Source organism: Apus apus, chromosome 7 (genome assembly GCF_020740795.1).
Source record: "Apus apus isolate bApuApu2 chromosome 7, bApuApu2.pri.cur, whole genome shotgun sequence".
NCBI classification, from domain to species: Eukaryota; Metazoa; Chordata; class Aves; order Apodiformes; family Apodidae; genus Apus; species Apus apus.
The window spans coordinates 31,173,272-31,195,067 of record NC_067288.1 but is presented as its reverse complement, the minus strand read 5'-3'; the positions used below and the strand labels follow the sequence as shown (position 1 = coordinate 31,195,067).

The window sequence follows — 21,796 nt, the reverse complement described above, 5'->3', positions numbered from 1 at the left end:
GGGTTTGGTTGGGATCCCCAGTATATGGCATGGGTTCACGTTTAGTTCAAACATATTCCCTGTTCACACTCCAACCTGGGATTATGTTATTATTATTTTTTTTTCCATAAAAACTTCCCTTTTACTAACTTTTTTTCCTCTTACCCACCTCCCCCCCCCCTTGGAGTGTTGTGGTTGTGTCTGGTTATTCTGTCACAAGTTGCTCCATCCTTCTGACTATAATGGGCAGAGTAAGAGAAGGAAAGAATAGGAAATTAGGGGGGGTTTGTACAAGAAATCTTCATGCAAGGGCATATTCTAAAATTTATGAAAACTTCAGGAAAACAGAACCACTAGCCGAGTGGAAGTGTTTCCAGATGCCGGGGTGCAATGATTCCAAACTGAGACATCATATAGATTCCCAATTAGTGGCAAATGGAGTTCATCCCTGGTTTTAATAACCCTCATCAGCACATTTTAATTTTTCTATGCATTTGTCATAAAGACTAATTATTATGTCCAAGCCATAAAGAGAAGAACAATAACCTAGTTCTTATGTCATGTCAGTGATTTCTAGACAGGATGCAAGTTGCTGGATCAATCTGCAGAGCAGGAAAGTGGAGCCACCAGCTCCTCTGCCTGCAGAGCTCTCAGGGTCTGGCTGCATTTTGTGCAGTGGCTGCAGCAGCCACCGGGGTCAGGAAGGTCCCAGCCCTGCTCTTCTGCAGTGCAGGGCTCAGAGGTGCAGCTGTGTCCCCAGGGATGGGCAGCACCGTGTCTGCTGGGAGAGGCCCCAGGTGGAGGGACCTCAGGGAACGGGTCTTGCAGCAGCCAGGTCTGTCCCCTGCTCCCACCACCTGGGGAGCCCAGCCAGGCACCTGCTGCCCTCACCCTGGGGGATGGATTGCTGGAGATCCTCCACCCGTGTCAGACCTGATGAGGTTTCGTCTCTGATAAACACCTGAAAAAGAAACTCCATCACATATTTCACAGCTAAACTTTGTTTGGTTTCGTTTGGGTTTTTGTTGTTGTTGTTTTGGGGTTTTTTTGTTTGTTTGTTGTGGGGTTTTGTTCTTGTTGTTGTTTTATTTTAGAAGGTAAACATACAGAAAATATTACTAAATCTATCTATGTATGGGGGGAATGGTATATGCAAAGATGGGGTCTAGGAAGATCTGGAGATGGTGCCAGTGCCCTCCCCAAGGGGTGGTGTGTGCTGGTGGGCGGAGGAGCGTGGTGTCCCCACCACCTTCTGCTGAGGATGCTCTGCCCTAGTCTCACGCTGCTGGGGGGCAGGAAGGGGTGGGGGGCTTCAGAGCCTTATGGGATTCCTCAGGTTGGTGGGATCAGAGGGTCCCAAATGCCAGAGAGGACCATCCAATCAGGAAATTAAAGCACAGGGAGCCTGAGAAGATCATGTTCCCCTGCTCTTCTGAGCTCTTTTTTAGACGTTGGCTGCGAGTGCAGCTCAGCTGGTGTTTCCTGAGTACCCACAGTAACAAATCACACTGAAAAGCTGGTTTTGTTACCACCGAGGAGTCCCCAGGGCTTCACCAGCTGGGTTGTGTGACAGGAACCATCCCCCTGATGACCCACAGCAAGGGCTGGGTGGCTCAGAGCAGCGTCAGGGCAGCAGGATGGGGGCAAGAGCAAAGAACACTTTGGGGGCCAAAACCCACTCTGAGCAGGTTTCTGCAGTTCCCAGCTGGTTTTGTGAAGATCACTGCGGGGTCCTTCCTGGTGGCAGATGCCAAGTGCCTCCATCTCGTTTGCCTTGCAGGCTGTGAGGTTTGGAGGGTGGGTTGTTGTCGCTGACAAGCTGGTTTGGAGCTGGTGGATGGGCTCCAAGGAATTGTGCTTCAGTGGCATCAGGGTGGAATAAAATGATGATTGTTATGGTTAATGTTACCGTGGTTATTGCGCGCTTGGCTTTCCAGCTGCTAGCTAGCAGGGCTCCTCTGAACTCCATCCTCATGCCATTTGTTCTAATTGCTTTTGGAAACAGAAACAAAATTGATTTCTCTCTGTTATAAGCAGCCTAGGGGAAAAGGAACACGTCGCTGTGTCCCTCGTGCCACACTCTGTTGGTGGCACTTCCAGCCAGGAGGATGCATTGCTTTGATGCTGTCATGGGTAGGAGCTCTGCTAAATATTTCTGTGCAAACCAAATAGGTCAGTGACTTTTTAAAGCATGTTCCCTGCGTTTTTCTCTCCTCTAATGTTGACACATTGCTTATTAAAGCAGACTATGAGAACTATTCTCAGTGAAGTAGTGGAGAAAGGAAATAATGGAAAATGCTGATGTTTTCCTGGTTCTTTACAGCAACCTTGCAGGGAATGGAAAACTGTGTAAGGTTGGATTTGCACACCAGGATCCTGCTGGAACACAGGGGATGTCACATTGCCTGCACAACTACCTGGCAGGTTAAGTTACTGTTTGCTCCTTCGTGTTCCTCTTTCTGCTCTGTATTTTTCTCTCAATTAATTAAAATGTAAGCAAGCAGTGCAACAGGCTGCTTTCTGGACACAAAATGCAGCTTCACTGAAATATAAATCTTTTTCCAGAATGTTTAGCAATGTTTCCTCTGCATCCCTTTAATCCATATCCTGCATCAATGTTTAGTCACTGCTGTATTTAATTTTTTTCCTGACCTTCAAGGGTTTCCAAGTGGGATGGGTGAAAGGCAGTTGCTGTTGAAATGGAGAGCAGCTCTGCCATGGATTTAATCTGCACTCCAGGCTCAGCACAGCAGATATTAAAAGCTAAATCCTCTCATAGATCAGAGTCTGTAGAGATATCATAAGAACTATTAGTATGCAAAATAAACATTGTAATTCTTATTCAATAATAACTTTCCATTGTGATTACGCATATATATTCTAGTCATAATGAATAAATTCCACAGATTTTAATGATTTGAATGTAATGATCCCTATCAGTCAGTAAATAGCAAAAAATTAGCAGCATACAGATATCCCAGAAATCATTCTTTGTCTCAAACTGTGAGGTTCCAGAAATACTCTAGAAGCAACTTTCTATCATGGGAAAGAAGATCTTCCTATGAAATATTTTCTAAACATAGAATCTACAATTTTTCATGAGTACTAGATCACATTGTACCATTTCTGCAATTTTACAGAATTGTGCTTTGCAGCAGGACTGCACTTCACTGTGTTTACTTGCGTGTTACCTCAGTCAGTCTATGGCTTGTATTCACTTATTTTCTAATTCTGTTTTGGAAATGCATCAGTGATGCATTTGTCATTGTAATCAGCCTTGCAGATGTCTTCTGCTGGAGTTTATTTCATTTCTCTGACATAAAACTTAAAGAAGAGCCTAGTCAATTAGAAGATCATAGATTCATAGCATGGTTTGGCTTGGAAGGGACCTCAAAGATGATCCAGTTCCAACCCCCTGCATGGGCAGGGACACCTCCCACCAGCCCAGGCTGCTCCAAGCCCCATCCAACCTGCCCTTCAACACTGCCAGGGATGGGGCAGCCACAGCTTCCCTGGGCAACCTGGGCAGGGTCTCACCACCCTCATAGTGAAGAATTTCCTCTTAAAGTCTCATCTCAATCTCCCCTCTTCCAGTTTTAATCACCGGTTTAAAAGTTAGGGAAGGGGCAGATGGAAATGGAGACAGGAATATCACAGCTGCCCTAGGAGATCTGGCCAGTCTCATCTTGTGCCTACAGCAACAACCTGTATGGGTGGCATCCCACAACTCCCCCACAACCATCCCTAGAAGACACCCCTTGTCCATGTGCAACAGCCCAAGTGTGCCTGAATCTGGGATCTCTGGGAAGGAGCAGGATTTGTTATTTGCAGGAGCCAGTTCCTCCTGTGTGCGGGAGCAAGCTGAGAGCTGCTGTGTCTTGTCTGTGGTGCAGGGCCCAGGTGCTCCTGGGGGAGGGTTTCACAGCCTGAGATGTGTCCAGCTTGGAGACATCTCTGTGTCTGGTGGACAGGGAGAAATGCAGAAGTGACCGCACAGATGGATTGGTCTGCACATTATTTCCAGTTCAAAAGAAAGGGTCAGTTAAGCTGCTGAAAGCAGCATCTTCTCTCCTCCCCCTGCTGTGTTTATTGCTTAATTATGAAATCATAATTAGGAGAAAGAACCAGATTATCATTGCAGAGTGAGGTGGGGAGGGCAGCCCAGCATTTGGTTAAAGGACTTAGTGGCACTGGGGATTCTGGAGAAGAGACTGTATAACACTGCCCTCCCAGCTGAAGAGGCACTCTCTGTTGAGTAGCCAGGACAGGAGGGATCACCCAGGGCTGTATGAGCACAAGAGAGATCCCTGCAGCACCTGGGCGGGATGGAGCAGGTGATTCTATGATTCCTGGGATTCCGTGTGGGAGAGCTGTGCAGCAAAGCCATCCTCACCCAGTGTCCCCTGCCCCTCTTGTCCCTCCACAGCGGGCACGGCAGGAGCTGCAGGGAGAACAGTCTGGGGGGTGAGCACTGCACAGGGAAAGAAGCAATAAAGCTGAGATAAAACAGCAAGTTTACAGCTCTTGCCTGATTCCACTGCTCACATTTCAGCATGGTTCTGGTATTGCTCTAAGGAGAGGAACAAACATTATTTAGGAAGCCTTACAGAAATGAAGCTTGTGGTGCTCAAATATTCTGCAGAGAAAGATGGAGAGCTGTGTTATCACATTGTAGGGCTCTTAGTCATAGAAAAGGTAATTGATAGCAAGGGGGGTGTTGGGTCTTGCAGACAAAAACATAAGAAGATCTGATTTCTGAAAGCTGAGCTCAGTGGAATGTAATTTTAAACAAAGATGCTATTTCCTGGCAGCGAGGGGGTATTAATCGCTGAAAGTGCTCACCAGGCATGGCAGTGCGAGCATCACCTGGAATTGCCAGGATAAGACTAGACAGCTTTCTAAAACACACACTAAACACGCTGGGAAAGCTTGCAGAGCCTGTGAGTTCAGACTAGATTATCCATGGAGCCCCTCTGGCCACAAATCCCACAAATGTGCTAATACGGCTGAATTTTGTTCATATCGAATTGTGTGCTCTGTCACCACAGCTTCAGTGCAGGATGTTTTCAGATTGTTTGCCATTAGAACATACACTTTCATCAAAATTAAAGTATTTGACAACACAGCATAGATTTGGGGTTTGAATGTGGCAGCAAAGCCTTCCACAAAGGCAGGACTGGCAGCCACAGGCTGTCCTAAAAGGAGGGGGAGAGGGAAGGAGCTGGAGCTGCAGGAGGAAATCCAGGGCTGGGAGCCTGAGTATGAGGGGGAAAATGCTGCTTTTTGTGGCCACTTGAAAAGGAGGGGAGTGGACCATAGTGCAGGCTTAAAAGAAATCCCAGCTCCAGAAGCAAATGTAGTTTGGTCTTCTCTGTGGGGAGATGGGCTCTCTGAAGCCACACAGAGTAAATGTGATGGGCACCGTTATTTTTAAAAGTTCAAGAAAAAAAAAAATTAATCTTCCTTTCAAACAGTCATGAGGAAGCTCACCCTTCTCTTAAACAAGAGTATCCATCAGTAGCAGTTTCCTGGGAACTTGGTAACTTCCTGCTGTTCACAAAATCGAGGCACTTGCTGCTTTCTTATTTGTAGCATTTTGAATCCATGGGTGAACTTCTGCAAAGCTGACAGAAAAGGCTGTGGTTGCACCTAAAGGAGGTTTTGGCGCAGTTGTGGTGCAACAACCACCTGTGTTGGCTCCCTCCTGGCAGGGGGTATCCCAGCTCTCCCCACCAGCCGTGCTCTGCAGGACTGCACCCACTCCCCAGCTTTGCCTCACAACCTTCTCCTTCTTTCATTCCAGTTTCTCCCAAGATATTTCGTATCTCGAGTGACATCGTGGTGAACGAAGGGAGCAACGTGACCCTGGTGTGCCTGGCCACGGGGAAGCCCGAGCCCTCCATCTCCTGGAGACACATCTCTCCCTCTGGTAAGCACAACCATCCTGCTCCTGGAGCTCCTCCAGCCTCCCACCGGGAGCAACCTTGGAGCTTCCAGCTCTCACGAGTGTGACAGCATCACTTTCCTATTGCCTTGAAAAGTGTGTGCCCAGCTAGACTTTTAGGAAATGAAACCTTCTTCAGGTTTCAGCTGAGCTCAGGGAAAGCTCCAATGTTAGTGTAACACAGGGGTGTAGAAATAAAGGTGCCCTGCATATGAAGAGATTTTTAATCAAACAACTTTATCAAACAACTCTGATTAAAACCAAAACAAGGAGATCACCAAGAAAACAAGCGCTCTCTAGAGGCAGGCGTGGAAGTTTAAAACATGAATACATCATGCAATAGATTGAATTTAATGGAACTGCCACTGAACCATTACTCCGTGATACAGCGTAGTTTATTAAAATGCTTTAATGGAACAAATTAAATGTATGAAAAACTGCAAACAAAATGGCATATAAAAGCATATTTTCTATTTAATATTTCCATTTATTCTTCATTACATATTAAGGGAAAGCTTTTAGCTAGCACTACAGTGGGTGACTGGCAGAGCCACCTGGTCTTGGGCTGGCTCTTTTGCAGGGCTCTGCACTGATTTTGCAGCAAAGGTTTTTCTGGCTGTGCAGATCTCTCTGGCTGTGCAGATCTCTCTGGCTGTGCAGATCTCTCTGGCTGTGCAGATCTTTCTGGTTGTGAAGATCTTTTTGGCTGTGCAGATCTTTCTGTTTGTTCACACAACCCTTATGAAACCCAGGTAACTGCAGGGAAGAACAGTCTCATGGACCTTACTGCAGTGTCTCATAATCCTGAGTAACAGTTTGCTTTACGAAGAAAGATCTGAAAAAAAAACCACCCCACTTTTGACCTTTAAGCCAATGACAATGAATTCTGCTGTAAGTGCCCATCAAGGGACTAGGGAAAAAAATACGTTGTCACAAAAAATGGATTTTAACTAAATGTCATATAAAATTTTATTGGAAACCGTGGTGATACTTCAGAGTAATCGCTTAAAGTGTTAGACTGTCTACAGAAAGGAGCTGTTACAGGTTTCCTGGAGAGGAAAAAAGCGTAGAAGTGCTCTCAAGCTGGAGAAGGGGACTGAGGGGGGGCTGGATCCTCCTTGTCTTGAATTCAGACAAAATTAGTGCACGGCATCACAAGGGCTTCCAGTGAACTTGCTAATTCTGTATCTTGACCAGAGGACTGAGGATGAGGACTGAGAGGAAAGGTGTGATCCTCCAGCTGTTACATTTACCCTGACGAGAGCTGAAAATGGAATGTGAGGAGCAGACTAACCGTGGGTAGGGTCCAACAGTGTCCTATGTCCTGTGTCCTGTCACCGAACACTACTGAACAGACTGGCTCCATCCTCCTTGACTCCACCCTTAGATATTTATAGACATTTATAAGGTCTCCCCTCAGCCTTCTCTTCTCCAGGCTGAGCAGTCCCAGCTCTCTCAGACTTTCCTTCTCAGGGAGATGCTCCAATCTGCCAACCATCTTTGTTGCCCTCCCCTGGACTCTTTCCAGCAGTTCCCTGTCTCTTTTGAACTGGGAAGCCCAGAACTGGTCTCAGTTCTCCAGAGGTGGCTTCACCAGGGCAGAGTAGAAGGCGAGGATGACCTCCCTCAACCTCCTGGCCACACTGTTCCCTGTGCACCCCAGGATTCCATTGGCCTTCTTGGCTACAAGGGCACATTGCTGGCTCATGGATCATTTACTGTCTACCAGGACTCCCAGGTCCTTTTTCTCAGAACTGTTTTCCAGCAGGTCCACCCCCAACGTAGTCACTGAGGAGAAGGGCTCCGGAGGGGATGATCGAGCTGGGGGACCCTTGCTGCAGTGGCAAAAGAAGCAGCAAAAGCACAAGGAGAGAGAGGGGACCCCTGACCCCCAGAGCGGCTCCTGAGGAGCGGCGGCTCCGGCGGGGAGTGAGCGGGAGAGACCCGAGAGAGCGGGAGAGACCCCTGAGAGAGCGGGAGATCCTTGAGAGTGGGAGAGACCCCTGAGAGAGCGGGAGAGATCCTTGAGTGGGAGAGACCCCTGAGAGAGCGGGAGAGACCCCTGAGGGAGCTGGAGAGATCCTTGGGAGTGGGAGAGACCCCTGAGGGAGCTGGAGAGACCCCTGAGGGAGAGACCCCTGAGAGAGCGGGAGATTCTTGAGAGTGGGAGAGACCCTGAGGAACTGGGAGAGACCCCCGAGAGAGCTGGAGAGACCCCTGAGTGCACGGGAGAGCATCACCTTCTCAGAAGAAAACCCAGCTCTGGTTCCATATTTAACTGGAATTTCCTGTGTCTCAGCCCCCTGTCCTGTCCCCAGCACCTCTGAGGGGATCCTCGCTTCCTCTCCTTCACTCCCCCATCAGGCAGGGGGCTGCAGTGTCCCCAGACCCTCTCAGAGGGGTGAGCCCCACCACGGGCACCGTGCAGCACTGGGACCTGGCCAGGGACCCCCATCAGTGCTGGACAGTGCTGTCCCCAGGAGGGGGAAAAGTAACAAGTCCAAGTAACTCTTGGCTCAAAAATCTTGTAAAATGGGATGGAAAAAAAACAAACCCAGAATGTGCAGCACGTGTCCTGTGCACCAGCTCACCAAACAGAAGGACCTTTTCCCTGTCAGGAACCCTACCTGTGAGGTGCTCGGGTGGGTGTTCTGCTGTGCAGACAGACACAAACCACACTCCAATCCAATGAAATATCAGTCTGGCAAAGCAGAAGCCTGGCTTTATTAGCAAACAAAATGCAAGAGAGTTGAAAACTCCAGATTTCTGTAACAATTTATATGCTATCTGTAGCAAATTACCTTTATCTAAACATAAGCTTCATCTGCACTTTATAATTCCTACCAGCTTTCTCCTGTAATTCCCAGTGGCACTAATGAGCCTTACATGCAAGCCTCACATCTAGGATACAACACCAAATTATATTAATGACTCATATTTAGAATATTCTGAAATTGTTTGTCAAAGCTGCTACTAAAAGATAAGAAACAAATCTCTGAATACAAATGATTCAATGTAGACTAATTCCAAAATATTATTGTGCCCTGCATCGATGCAGCTTTTCCTTGGATAAGGTTGGATTCAGATTTTTTGAACAAGAGGGAAAATGAACCTTGCGTAGGAATTTATTTAGAGGTGATTTTTAACTTAGTACATAAATTAGTGGCCTGGAATCTTTATTGTGCACATTTAACTTGCAGTCATTATGTAAATGCTTTCATTATATAAATATTCATTATACAAACCCATTATGTAAATCCACAAAACCTACCCATCCAGCAGAACACCATGAGAAACACGGGGCTGTGGTTTGTAATCTGAAAATCTTGTATTGTTGAAATGTCATCTGAATAAATTGCAGGTATTACTTATTTTGTGCTGACATTTAAGAGCAAAGTGCAGCATTGATAGTTTAAGAATGAAGCCAGAATTTTAAAGAATTCAGGTCTGCCTGCAACGTAACTCCAGCCTCTAACACTGGTGTTGCATGGCCGGGTTTGAAAAGCTGCCTGGGATCACAGCCAGTGGGAAAGACAAAAAGAAGAAGGAAAAAAGAAAAATATTAAGACATAGGAACCTCCTGTTTTATCTGTGTTTCTGTGTGGCAGTGTTTGCTGAGCCCTCTGGCTGGGCTTGTTCATATGGAGCAGTCTCCCCTCTGCCTGGATCCTCAGCATCGCCCTGGTAAATTCTAGGTTCATGTTTTCCAGTTCTTCCCTGCTCCCTTGCTCTTTTCTCACAGCTTCATTCCCCACTGCCTCCAGTCTAGTTTCCAGTTATTCTCCTAAAACACGAGCGTAACCTGTATGTCTGTTTGTGGGCATCTGAGGGGGCAGACCTACAGAAACTATGAGTTTAGCTGAATGAAGACAGATTTTCCCATGGCGAGTGGAAAGGCAAACCCCTGGCACCAGGACACTCTTCTTCTCTCCTTCCTGTTTCCAGAGAGTAGTCATGCTGAAGCATTTAAAAATATAATAATAATTAAAAAAACCCAAACCAACAAACCCAAACAAACAGAACAAAAGAAACAAACAAAAGACAAACAAAAAACAAACAACCTCCCCCCCAAAAAAACCCCACAAACACAACACAAAAAACCCCCACAAACAAACAAAAAACCCACTCAAAACCTGGAAGAACTGTTTAGCACATGCAAAATAACAGGCTTGTTTCACCGAGGCAAAAGCCAACCCAATCCAATGATGGGACCAAAGGCACCGCAGGTCCCTGAGCGGGGCAGTGCCAGCTCTGCCAGACCCTTCCAGAAAGGTGACACTGGGGAGTGGGGGGGAAGAAAAGAGGATTTAAAAAAACTGCCAGCTAAATGCTAAGAAACAAACCAAGCCTGATACCAGCTCAACTAATGTCAAGTGTTTTGTTCCACCTGCACTTCTGCTAGAGAGCCGCCGTCTTTCACGTGTTATCGGCACGTGACAGAAATAAGAAGTGTTTTGTAGAAGATCAGGTACCCTGAGCCTGGATTTTCAGGCTGAAGGTACTAAACTGACACAAATTATTATCCGATTTCAAGGGCTTTGTGTGTGTACAAAGTGTGAGCTTGTCTTCTAAAATGATCCATCTCTTGCTTCAAAATACTTCTAGAACTAAAAGTTTTAGGAACAAAGGATTCTGACCACTTTATTTTGTCGTGCTAAATTCTAAAAATCTAGCAGATATCATTGCTGGTGAGGGTTATTTCACACCACTGCTCCTCTAATGGATTTGCAATTGTGCATGATATCATTTTTTACCTCCCTCATCCACCCTCTGCTTGGCCATCCTCTGCATAGTGAAGCTTCTTCCAACACTGATCAAGTCCTGTGAAGGACTGTGCCATCCACCCATGTTTTCCCAGCTTCATAACTGAAGGCCCAGCTAGCAGGTCCTTCAAACCACCTGGAAGTGCTGTCATCTAAAAAGCCCTCTTTTGCTCCCACTGCTTTGTTCTGGGGAGCTTAAAATCGGTGATGATGGGTTGATGGGTCTGGGTTTGTGGTGCCTGGAGTGGCTGTTCCTTCTCTCCCACTCTGAGTGATCCCACCTCACTTCCCCAGGCACTTGGTAGAGCCCTGCTGGTAGCGATGGGTTTTCTCAAGGTGGAGCTCTCCTGTGGTCAAGGTCCTCAGAGACAAATCTCTGAGGCTGGAGCTGGTGATGTGCTGCCAGGCTGGAGGGGACTGAGCTCCTGCCCTCTCCAGCGGCAGCGTTCCGAGCTCAGTGCCTCCCAGCCACCCTCCTCAATGGAGACAGATTTATGGCTGCATTACACCGAAAGCGAAGCTCCTTCCCTTTAGGTGTCTAAGAAGCAGAATGTAAAATAATTCAGTGCTTTAACCTGATCAGCAGTGACAGTGATGTGCCTCCCTTATGCCATCATCACTCATCTCGCAGGCAACAGCTTCATCCCGGCGCCCGCGCCGTGCTCCTTCTGCAGGAGAAGCGTTACCGAGCTGAGCTGGAACATCTGTTCCTTGCAACCCAGCTGGAAGTGCTTGGAGATGAGCCAGGAAACCTTCAGAGATGGGGCAGGGACAAGCAGCAGCGACGGGCCAAGATTGCCCATGACTGGAGAGGTTTCACGTGTGCAGTGGAGTGGAGGGACAAGAGGGGAGTCCTGCGTGCTGCAGTTGGCTCCTCTTCCACTGCACTTAGCCCCTGGCATCTGCCAACTATGTCTGCCCCAGGGAAGGACAGGGAAGTACTCACAGCTGTCTTGAGCCACCAGAGAAACCTGCCAGTTGCCTGTTGGCTGGGCTGTGCATGTTGGCACCGTCTGGTCTCAGGAGCAACGCCTTCAATGCCAGCACGTTGCACTGGCAAAGATAACAATTTAAGGCTCAGATGCCTTTGGGGTTTACAAAGCTTTTGTGTCCTGCTCCTGGACTGGGTTTACAGAGAACACCTATTCTTCTTTGTGTCCAGTTCTGGGCTCCCCAGTTCAAGAGGGACAGGGATCTACTTGAGAGAGTCCAACAGAGGCTACAAGGATGATGAAGGGACTGGAACATCTGTCTGATGAGGAAAGGCTGAGAGACCTGGGGCTTTTCAGTCTAGAGAGGAGAAGATTGAGGGAGGATCTAATTAATGTCTATCAATATATGAGGGCATCAAGAAGGCAGAGACAAGCTCTTGTCACTTGTGCCTTGTGATCGGATGAGGGGCAATGGATTCAAACTCGAGCACAGGAAGTTCCACCTCAACATGAGGAAGAGCTTCTTTCCTGTGAGGGTGACAGAGCCCTGGGACAGGCTGCCCAGAGAGGTTGTGGAGTCTCCTCTGGAGACTTTCAAGACCTGTCCAGTTGCCTTTCTGAGTGATCTGCCCTAGGTGTTTGTTTGGTGGGGGTTTTTGTGCGGTTTTTTGTGTGTTTATTTGGTTGGTTGGTTTTTTCCCTGCTCTGGCAGAGGGATTAGACTCGATGATCTTCAGAGGTCGCTTCTAACCCCTGACATTCTGTGATTCTCTCATTCTGCCTGACATGAGCTCCTCATCCTGTGCCCAGTGCCCAGCTCAGGGCTGGCAGCTCCACCTGGCAGCACTTTACACCAACCCCATTGCTTTGTGGTTCTTATTGCACAGAGATGCCTGCTGCTCCCAACTGGTTGGGACCTCCAGGGGTGGGGAATCTGGGGACACAGGGGGCTTGGGCTCTTTCCTCAGCACTTACACAAGACCAGCAATGTGCAAGGGACAGTGAAATGTCACACTGATGGACATACAGATGGATTGGTCAATGCTACGACCGTTTGGGGACTTGAAGTTTGGTGATTAATATTTTATATGAGTTTAATGGCCTGGCTCGTGATCCTGAAGGGAAGTTTTTCAGTTGGAGAAGGCATCTCTTGCCACTAAATCAGTGGTTCTCTGGTATGAGCACAGATCTGGCAGCTTCCCAAGGACTCGAAGGGAATGGCAGGGAGCTCCAGGTGGAGTAAATGAGGGGAGTAATTAACAGTTCAAAGCCAGCAGTGCAAACATGGGCACTCAGTGAAAACTACTGCTCTTGTGGTTCTTTCCTTTGCATAAACAAAAAATAAGGCACTTCCAAACTCACACCTCTGCCATACAAAAGACAGTGTCTTCTGGTGATGGGACCTGGAGCCTTTTTGTTTTTTTAATTATACTTGTAAGTACCAGCCGTGGGAAACTCCATATTAGGAGCCAATTAAGTGACATCCAGCATCACGCTCTGTTGCTCCAGGGTTCAGTGACATTCCAGTGTCTGGTCACGGAGGTTCTGAGGAAGATTCCTCAGAAAAATATCATTTTTATCAGGGCCACTCCCCAAGTTCGAGCATCCCTTCAGGAAACAGTGGAGGTATTCCTGGAAATCCTCATGTCTTTGTAAAATCCTTAAACAGGCTGAAAAAACCCCACATCACTGTTCAAATACAGTTGTCAGGAGAACAATATTTAAGCTAAGGGGGTCAAATAATTGGGTCTTTTTGAAGGAGCTGAGAAAGGAGAGGAAGATCACAGCCTTAGCAAAGCAGGGAGGTTCCAGCTGAAGCCATGCAGAAGCATTGCTCAGAAGGAAGGATTCATTTTGTGGCCATTTTAGAACAAACGGAGATTATTTCTTTCTTTTCAATAAAAGTAGATTAACTCATTAATAACTCATAAAATGTGATGAAAATTAGAATTTTAAAACATGCTTAGTTTATTCCCTCAGATATTAGTTCATTTTTATTTGAGAAGTACTGCACTTTTGAGTGAGCAGTTTATGAATCACAGGAGATATTTCAGTGAAGCAGAATATTTCATGTTCAAAACCAAATCAAGCCACTGTAGATTTTCCCCTTGCTCCTCTTCCTTTGGTGCAGGGTCCCTCATGGCTCTTTTGGGAGACACTGATCTTTTGAACAGAACATGGAAACTTTGGGGCTTGCACCGCTTTTTGAGGGGAAAGTAACAGATAATCTCTAAAGTGCAACAAGATGCTCCTCTTTTCCATTTTTTATTCTGGGGACATCCCCTCCAGGAGGCAGAGAGATGGAAAAGCTGTCACCACAGGTCCTTACCCCTGGGGGCACCTGCCCCATCTGGGTTCCTACCCCCCCAGCCCTGGGGCTCCTGCCCCCTCCAGCTGATGGACAGACCCACCAAATCTCTTCCAAGAGCTGCTGCTGACCTGGGGCTTTATTGGAAATAATGATCCCCTTCCCAAGAGCCCAACCCCCACATGAAGTGCTATGAATTATAGATCAGCTCAAGTGAGGTTTAGTCGTGTAGCTTCCTTATGAAAAAGATCATTGCCCTGCCTGTCCCTACACACTTTTAATTCCTTTGTTTTGCAGAGAAGGGTTTTTGAGGCTCTTTTCAGACCAAAGATACGGCTGCTTAGCTCTCTGCCACAGGAGAGCCAGTGCCTGGGTGCAAGGTATCTCCTGAAACCCCCTGTCCTGCTGAAGGGTGCCTGGCACGTCAGGGTGCAGAGGGATGATGTCCCTGCCATGGGCTGTGGTTGTGCTCAGAGCAATGATCCCAGGGAAAAAACTGACTGTGCCAGAACCTCTGCCTTCTGCAGGTAGCACTGAGTTTGGAACAGAACCACAGAGTGCTCTGATATACATGAAATGACATATCCAGAGACACACCATGCAGACATCAAAGCAACCTACTATCTCGAGTGCTTTTTCTGATTCCAAAGTAACATCAGGTTGACCGTGTCTTCTCCACCAGGTGCCCAAATGGAGCTGGCTCTCCGTTGTGCTAACCCTCAGCTGCTAAGGCAGACAGGTCAGTCCATGTTCTGGAACGTGAGCTGACCACGTGCTCCCTGGCATGGAGGCTGCAAAGAGAGAATTCAGACTTGCTCCACACCTTTGTAACTCCATGAATCTCCAGCACCTCGTGCAGCCTGGCAGAGGTTCTGCACAGAGACAGAAACTGGTGTCACTTCGGAGAATGAGAAAAACTGTGACAACTTCTCTTGCAGGACCAATCTCTAACCTTTACAAACAACCTCTTGCTAAATGGCTGAGACTCACATTGTTCACACCATGAGCATGCACAGCCAGCTCCCCAAACGCTTCTCTGTACCTATATATTTCACGTATAAATGTGACCCTGTTTGTCTCCACCTCTGAAACGTTCAACTTTGTCACTCTCTGTTCACATCTCTCTTCCTTTATCAGCTTATCTTTCTTACAAAATTGCTCTACCCGCTTCTCTTGTTCCTTGTTGTCAGCTGGGAGATCTCCACCAGCCCTCAATTTATCTGTCAGTTTGGGATTATTTTTTTTCTTTACATTTTATCTGATTTTTCTCTTCAGACATGGAGCAGGGCTTCTCTGAAGCTAAATGGCCTTCAGCACTCAGTGTTTAAGTGGTCCCTGATGTGATAGGGCTGTTCTTCTAATAGACAGTGAGCTACTCAGATTACCTGCAGGTCCTCGGAGAGGACTATCCAATTACAGCATTTGCTGTAACTTTAAACCCAGAATCCATAACGAGTAGTAGAAATGGCTTCAGATCATTTTTCTGGGTGAATCCAATACTTCAGATTTTAGATTGTTCTCAGCATTTCACAGCAACTCATCTCCAGGAAAGAAAAGTGCCTCCTTGCACCCTTGATCCTGTACCTCCACCCAGCCTCTCAGGTCAAGAAGGACCTTACAGGTTGCCTAGAGAGGTGGCTGGGGCCCCATCCCTGGAGACATTCAAGGTCAGGCTTGATGAGGCTCTGAGCAATCTTTTCTAGTGTGAGATGTCCCTGCGGATTGTAGGGGGGTTGGACTAGATGACCTTTAGAGGTCCCTTCCAACCCAAGACATTCTGTGATTCTATCTCCACACCTTCTCCCTTTTGGGAGTCAGTTCCCTTTGCTCTGCACGGTCTCTCGTGCTTCATGGGAATGCCCTGAGCCCAGGATGAAGGGGAGCTGGCATCAGCTCAGCCTCCTGCTCTCCACACTCCCAGCCCTACAAGGGTCTTCACCCTCTGCTGGAGGATGGGACATCAAAGATTGGCTCAAAAAAGCCAGTCCTGGGCACTGAACAGATCTTACAGTTCATAAAACAGGGCTATATTGTAGTTACTTAATAACATAATGAATAGGGGAAAAAAATGTGCCTCTTGGCTCAGATGAGGTCCTCAGAGTTTTTTGGAGCTACCCTGGACTTGCAGCAGATTTTTCTTCTTCCTAACTCATGTTTAACACCAGGGGAGGAAAATGCTGCCCTTGCAGAACTCATCCATCCAGGCCTTGGAGAAGGGGCCCATATGGCAACGTGTACGTGTGCTGCACCTGGTGCCAGAGACCATATGTGTGGTGGAGAAAACACAGCTTTAATTGTGTAGTCTCCTGGGGAATAACAAGTATGATGGTGATCAGCCATCCTGTCACGTGGCAGCCCCAGAAACTGGCATTCCAGCTCAGTCACACCGTGTTCCCCTTCCTGGCGGGAGAGCCTGCTCTTACCCCCTCGGATACCCAGGACAGATTGCTTACTCATCACTATGTGGATCAGCACGTCTAGTTAAGAGACCTTCCAGCCCGTCAGGAATGGCCTTGGGCATGAGGCACTCTCATGTGTGTGTTTCTTTTACTTCAGCTTTTTTTTACTTCAGCTTTTTCTTTTTGCCTTTTTTCCCTTCCTTGATCAAAGATCTTGGCCGACACAACCTCAGGCTGACGGTCTAACAAATCTTCCTGATTTATTTTGCTCAGATACCAAGTCTGGTAAGTCTTTTGGCTCCATGGGCAGGCAAGCCAGCCAGCCATGCTCCTGACATCTTGGTAAGCCCATGAAATGCACCTGGTCTGCACCTGGTGGTTACCAGGGCTGTAAGACATCACGAAAAAAACAGTGAGAAAACTGAATTGTCTCCTGAAACTCGTCTTCATTCACCAGTGTCTTCATACACAATTTATTCTCCAGATGCTTAGGAATATCCTTTTATGAGCTGGATGTGTGTGCAAGGGAACAGAAATACACGTTCTCCTGCGTGTGTCTGTCACGTAACACAACTAAAGTTCTCCCACACAGCCAAGGGAAATCTCTACAGCTAAAAACAAGCTGGAGAAGATGAAACACTGTGCAGAGAAATAGGAAAGGTGAAACGTGGTATCAATGTCTTCCCTAAGAAAAATATTTATCTCTGATATTTACTAAAAGCTTTCTTACATGAGCTGGATGCAAAATTACTGGGGACATGAAGGTTTGAAAATTCCGTAATTTTAATATTTCCCAGTGTGTATGAGCTGCATGACATACGTGGGGCTTACAGCACGATACATGTGCACAAGTTCCTTGCAGCATAAATGAGGTTACTAGCTCAGCACAAGGCCCTGTAAACACATGGAGGTGCTGGTGGGCACTGGGGGTGTCCAGCCTGGAGCAAAGGAGGCTGAGAGGAGACCTGCTGGCTCTGCAGCTGCCTGAGAGGAGGTTGGAGTGAGATGGGTTAGTCTCTTCTCCCAAGGAACAAGTGACAGAACAAAAGGAAATGGCCTCAAGTTGTGCCAGGGGATTGGATTGGACATTGGGAACAATTCTTTCCTGGAAAGGGTTGTCAGACCCTGGCCTGGGCTGCCCAGGGCAGGGGTGGAGTCCCCATCCTTGGAGGAATCTCCAAGCCCTGGAGATGTGGTGCTGAGGGACACGGGGCAGTGGTGGCCTGGGCAGGGCTGAGGAAACAGTTGGACTGGATGATCTTATAGGTCTTTTCCAACAAAATGATTGCATAATTCTGTAATTCACTCCCAGGACTCAGTGTACAGTGTGTTGGTGCATGCCAGTATCCAGTGCTGACCCTGCAGAGCATCACGACCTCAGAATGCAATAGAAATGTTTAAACTGACAATCAGGAGAATTTTGCATTTTATATAATTTTATTGGTATTAGAAGGAAAACAAGTCTTTTTGGAAGGCTCCTGTGCAGGCAGTCACTCCATGCAGGCAGGGGCTTTGCACCTTCACTGCTGTTCAAAGCAAGAGTAAATGCACTTTTCCTAGAAATGGTTCCAACCTGGCCCAAGGGGGGCAGGACAACAGCCACAACATGAACAGGAACAGCTGCTTTGTTTGTGGAAGGGGCTGGGGTTTTTTTTCAGAATTTATTTCTACAAACAGCATGGAAGAGGAAAAAAATAATTCTCATGCAATTTCTCCTATCCCATAAATTATTTCATTGCATTTCAGGACTGCTCAGTTGAATTCACAATAATTTTCCAGTTGCAGTCTTATCGCTGTGCTTCCCCCAGCCAGTGTTACTTGGGCTCTGCCCTGTGACAGGCTGGTGCATTGTGCTCGTTAATGAGTGTTGCCTTGCTAAGAGATGCTCTGTGATAATTGATGGTTTGAACCTTGCACACTTCAAAGCATTAATCCGTGAACTGATAAGCAAATGAAATTCACTGCTGTGATGGGCATGGTCATAATATTTCTACTTTGCTCTCCCTACCAGTTCAGATTTTTGTAATTGCTCTGTAAGTTGCAAAGTTATTAACAGTTGATTAAAAGCTTGTCTGTCTGGGAAAACACTTCAGCAAGTCTTTTTAACCTTCTGGCCTATAATTGCCAGCATCTGTAATCATGACCACTTTGATATATTGGTTTAAGATAAAAATGATGTTTTGGTTCATTATGTGGTGAACACCTTGTGAGGAACCTGAAACAATTAATGTGCTGCCCACCTTCAGCTGCTCAAGGGACATGGGCAGATGCACTTGGACCAGGCAGTGTTTTTTCTCCAAAGGGTATCAAAGTGCTGACTTTGCCCCCTTGGTTGGGAGGTGCTGGGACCTAGCAAAGTCCAGAAGTGTCTGTGTGTGCTGTGACTCTAGGGCACGGGGGCATAAATTAGCTTTTGAGTCAAAGAACTGTTCTTGCTTCTAAAATCTTTGATGGTTTCAGATACCACATACCAAGGAGTTACTTATTTCAGTCTGGTCTTTGTCTTGCTGTGCATTGGACAGGTCTCTCTGTGGTTTGAGTAGTGCTCACAGGGGCTGCCCGTGTTCCTGTGGAACGAGGCCAGTGCTGGGGAGCTCAGTGGTTGGGTTTGGGTGCTTTGGGAGAGGAGAGCTACTGTTTCATTTTCAGTTAATATGAGGAAATCTTCACTTGGGCACAACACGTAAGCACTGTGGTGTGGTGAGCAACCCTGAAAGGGCTTTTTTTCCTGGAGGTAGGAGGTGGGATGAGCCACCAGTCTGCACCTGCAGGCACCCATTAGAGGTGGTCAGCCAGTGGTTCCCTCCAGGACAGGTCTGGCTTTGGGGACCCTCAGGGTGCAGGGGGGGGAAGCTGAGCCCTCCAGCTGATGAGGGTTATAATCTGTATCTATACAGCTGGTTGAAATATAGCTACAAGGTCAAATGGTCATTGAAAAGCAGAAACACCTGTGATGGGAGGCTGATGCTGGGATCACCCCCACCAGCAGTGATGATGAATCTAGGGCTGGGCGTTGTCCCTTTAAGTTGCTCCAATCACTGGCTTTGCTTCTGATTACTGGGGGGGTGGAGGTCTCAGCTCAGGTGCCAACCATGAGCCCTAATGGCTGCTGAAACTCTTTAAGGCAAGGCTTGACTTGAGGGCCATGCTCTCCATTAGCACGTTGTTCTTAGAGGTGGGCAGGCTGCTGAGCTCCATGGTGAGGCACAGTCAGGAGGGGGCCCTTGGCCAGCCCCAGGAGCTCAGGGTGGGTTTTCAGCCTTGCTTGGATCTGGGGTTTGTGAGGAAAAGCCCCAGGGGCTGCCTGGCACCCCTTGTGCCTGGCAAAACCCTGCAGCTGCTGCTCAGATCTTGGTGAAGCTCTAGGTATTCTGTGCTCAGCTTCCAGTAATTTCTTTCTCTGACTGTTTCGTTTCAGCCAAGCCCTTTGAGAGTGGGCAGTACCTGGACATCTATGGCATCACCAGAGACCAGGCTGGGGAGTACGAGTGCTGCGCAGAAAACGATGTCTCGGTCCCAGACGTGAGAAAAGTCAAAGTCACAGTGAACTGTAAGTCGTGTTGGCTTTTAATCTCAAGGTCCCAGGGCTGTGGCTGAGGAGGCTAGAGCAGAGAGCTGCTATGCTGTGGTGTGCTGGGGTTTTGTGTTGCAGCAGCAAAGTGACCTGAGCCTTTTGATGTCTGAGCCGGTCTCACCAAAGGTGAGGAGAGGAAGGCTCAGCCCCCGGGCTGCCTGCGGTGGGGCTGGTGCTGTCCCTGCCCGGGGGGCTGGGGCTCCAGCTTTGGAGCCATTTTTGAGTAATTGAGTAACTTCTGAGGGCTGCTGTGACTGTCAGGCTGGGGTGTTTCTGATGTGACTTGCTGCAGCTGAGAAGTGCCACGGAGAGATGAAGTCCTATTTGGGTGGCTGGCTGGTGATGGGTCTTTGTGAGACTTGAAGTGCTCCCAGGAGAGGCAGTGAGGTGTTCCCCCTGCCTGCTGTGAGCTCAGGGGATTTTATCACTGTGGAGGTGACTGGGAGCTGAATTTTGTTTAGCACCTGGTATGACGTGAACCAGTCAGAACAGTGGTTGTCTGCACTCCAGTTTGTTGAAAAAAAAGAAAATTGGAATAATTGCTCTCCTTCACTCTGACTGTGAATTTTGTTAGGCTAAGTGCAATCGCCCAGCTTGTAATTTGTAACAGGTTTTGGTTTGAAAATTGCTGTGGCAGCTTTATTGACCAGAGGTTTTTGAGATCTCAGTCTGTCTCTCCTTCCCAGCCTGTGTCCCTGTGGATGTGCTGTGGGCAGCACAGCCCCCGAGTGCTGCAGTGCCCCTGGAAACTAGCAGCTATGTGGGAGGATACAAACCCTTGTGGAACAAGTGACCATTATTTTTTGCATGGTCTGTTGTTACTGAAAGGTTGCCTGTAGGAGAAGCTGTGCAGGTACTTGCCTGGATGTGCCCTGGGTGTGTTGGGGTGACTCCTCTCACACAAGCTGTGCTCAGGTGCTTTGTGTAGCTGGGGAAATAATTGCAATAGGGAGCAGGAGGGATGGGGAGGGCAAGGGTGCTCAGGTGAGTTTTAGCCAAACAAATATTGCGTGTGTGTTATCTTGTAGCAAAGGGTGAAACTTGCTGTCTGGAGGGCTTTCCAAGTGTTCACAGAAAGAGAAATGTTGGTGAGCCTGCTCAGGGCTTGTTCTGGTGTTTGGGGTTTGGTTTTTTTTATTAAAAAAAAAGACCATGGAGGTGGTAAAATCGTGCAGTCTCTCCTGTGAGTTATTCCTGGGGAGATTCTGATTAGACATGAGGGAAATCTTTCACAATGAGAGCAGGCATCCATTGGAATGATCACCTCGGGGAAGCTGGTGGATCCCCCAGCATGGGATTCTTTTAAGATTCAGCTGGGCAGGGTGCTGGGCCAGCTTATTTAGACTGTGCTTTTGCCAAGAATGGTTGGCCCAGATGATCCTTAAGGCCCCTTCCAACCTGGGGTTCTATGACTGCTAAATCAACCAACAAGCTGAATAAAGTGCCCAAGCTGGAAGTGTCCTTGGCCATAGTGTGGGTGCACATGGCATTATGCCAGATTTGGGCAAACTTCTAAGTCTGCACTGAGGACGTGCAGAGTATTTTATTTTATTTTTAAAAAACTATGTCTTAAAACTAGAGGAAAAGGGGGGGGGGGGTGTGAGGGGGGATAAAACTGAAGCAATGTAAAACTAGGATCTGGATACAGCATGAACAGTTTGTACACATTGATGATTAGTCGTAGTCAGCTAATTGCTGCTGGATTGGTACATTGTCCCCTGGCCAGATAAGCACTCAGAACATCTGCTCCCTGCTGCTGATGCTCATCCCTTCTGACCAGGGAGAAAAACAGATCGTGGCATTCAGGAGAGGGTCAAGATGGAGCTGGCTGCTGCTGCTGGGGGCATGGTCACTTCCCAGCACCCTGGCATGGGCAGCCCCGTTCAGAAAGGGCTGT

At 47.6% G+C, this 21,796-nt stretch overlaps 1 protein-coding gene across 2 annotated transcripts in view; it reads left to right on the top strand.

Annotated features, from left to right (window-relative positions):
• Positions 1 to 21,796, top strand: part of NEGR1 (neuronal growth regulator 1) — a 226,831-nt gene that overhangs the window by 128,514 nt on the left and 76,521 nt on the right. For both annotated transcript variants that reach the window (XM_051625735.1, XM_051625737.1), the window contains exons 3-4: positions 5,783 to 5,908; positions 19,744 to 19,875. In XM_051625735.1, coding sequence (XP_051481695.1) covers positions 5,783 to 5,908; positions 19,744 to 19,875 — 258 coding nt within the window. The remainder of the gene's footprint in view (positions 1 to 5,782; positions 5,909 to 19,743; positions 19,876 to 21,796) is intronic.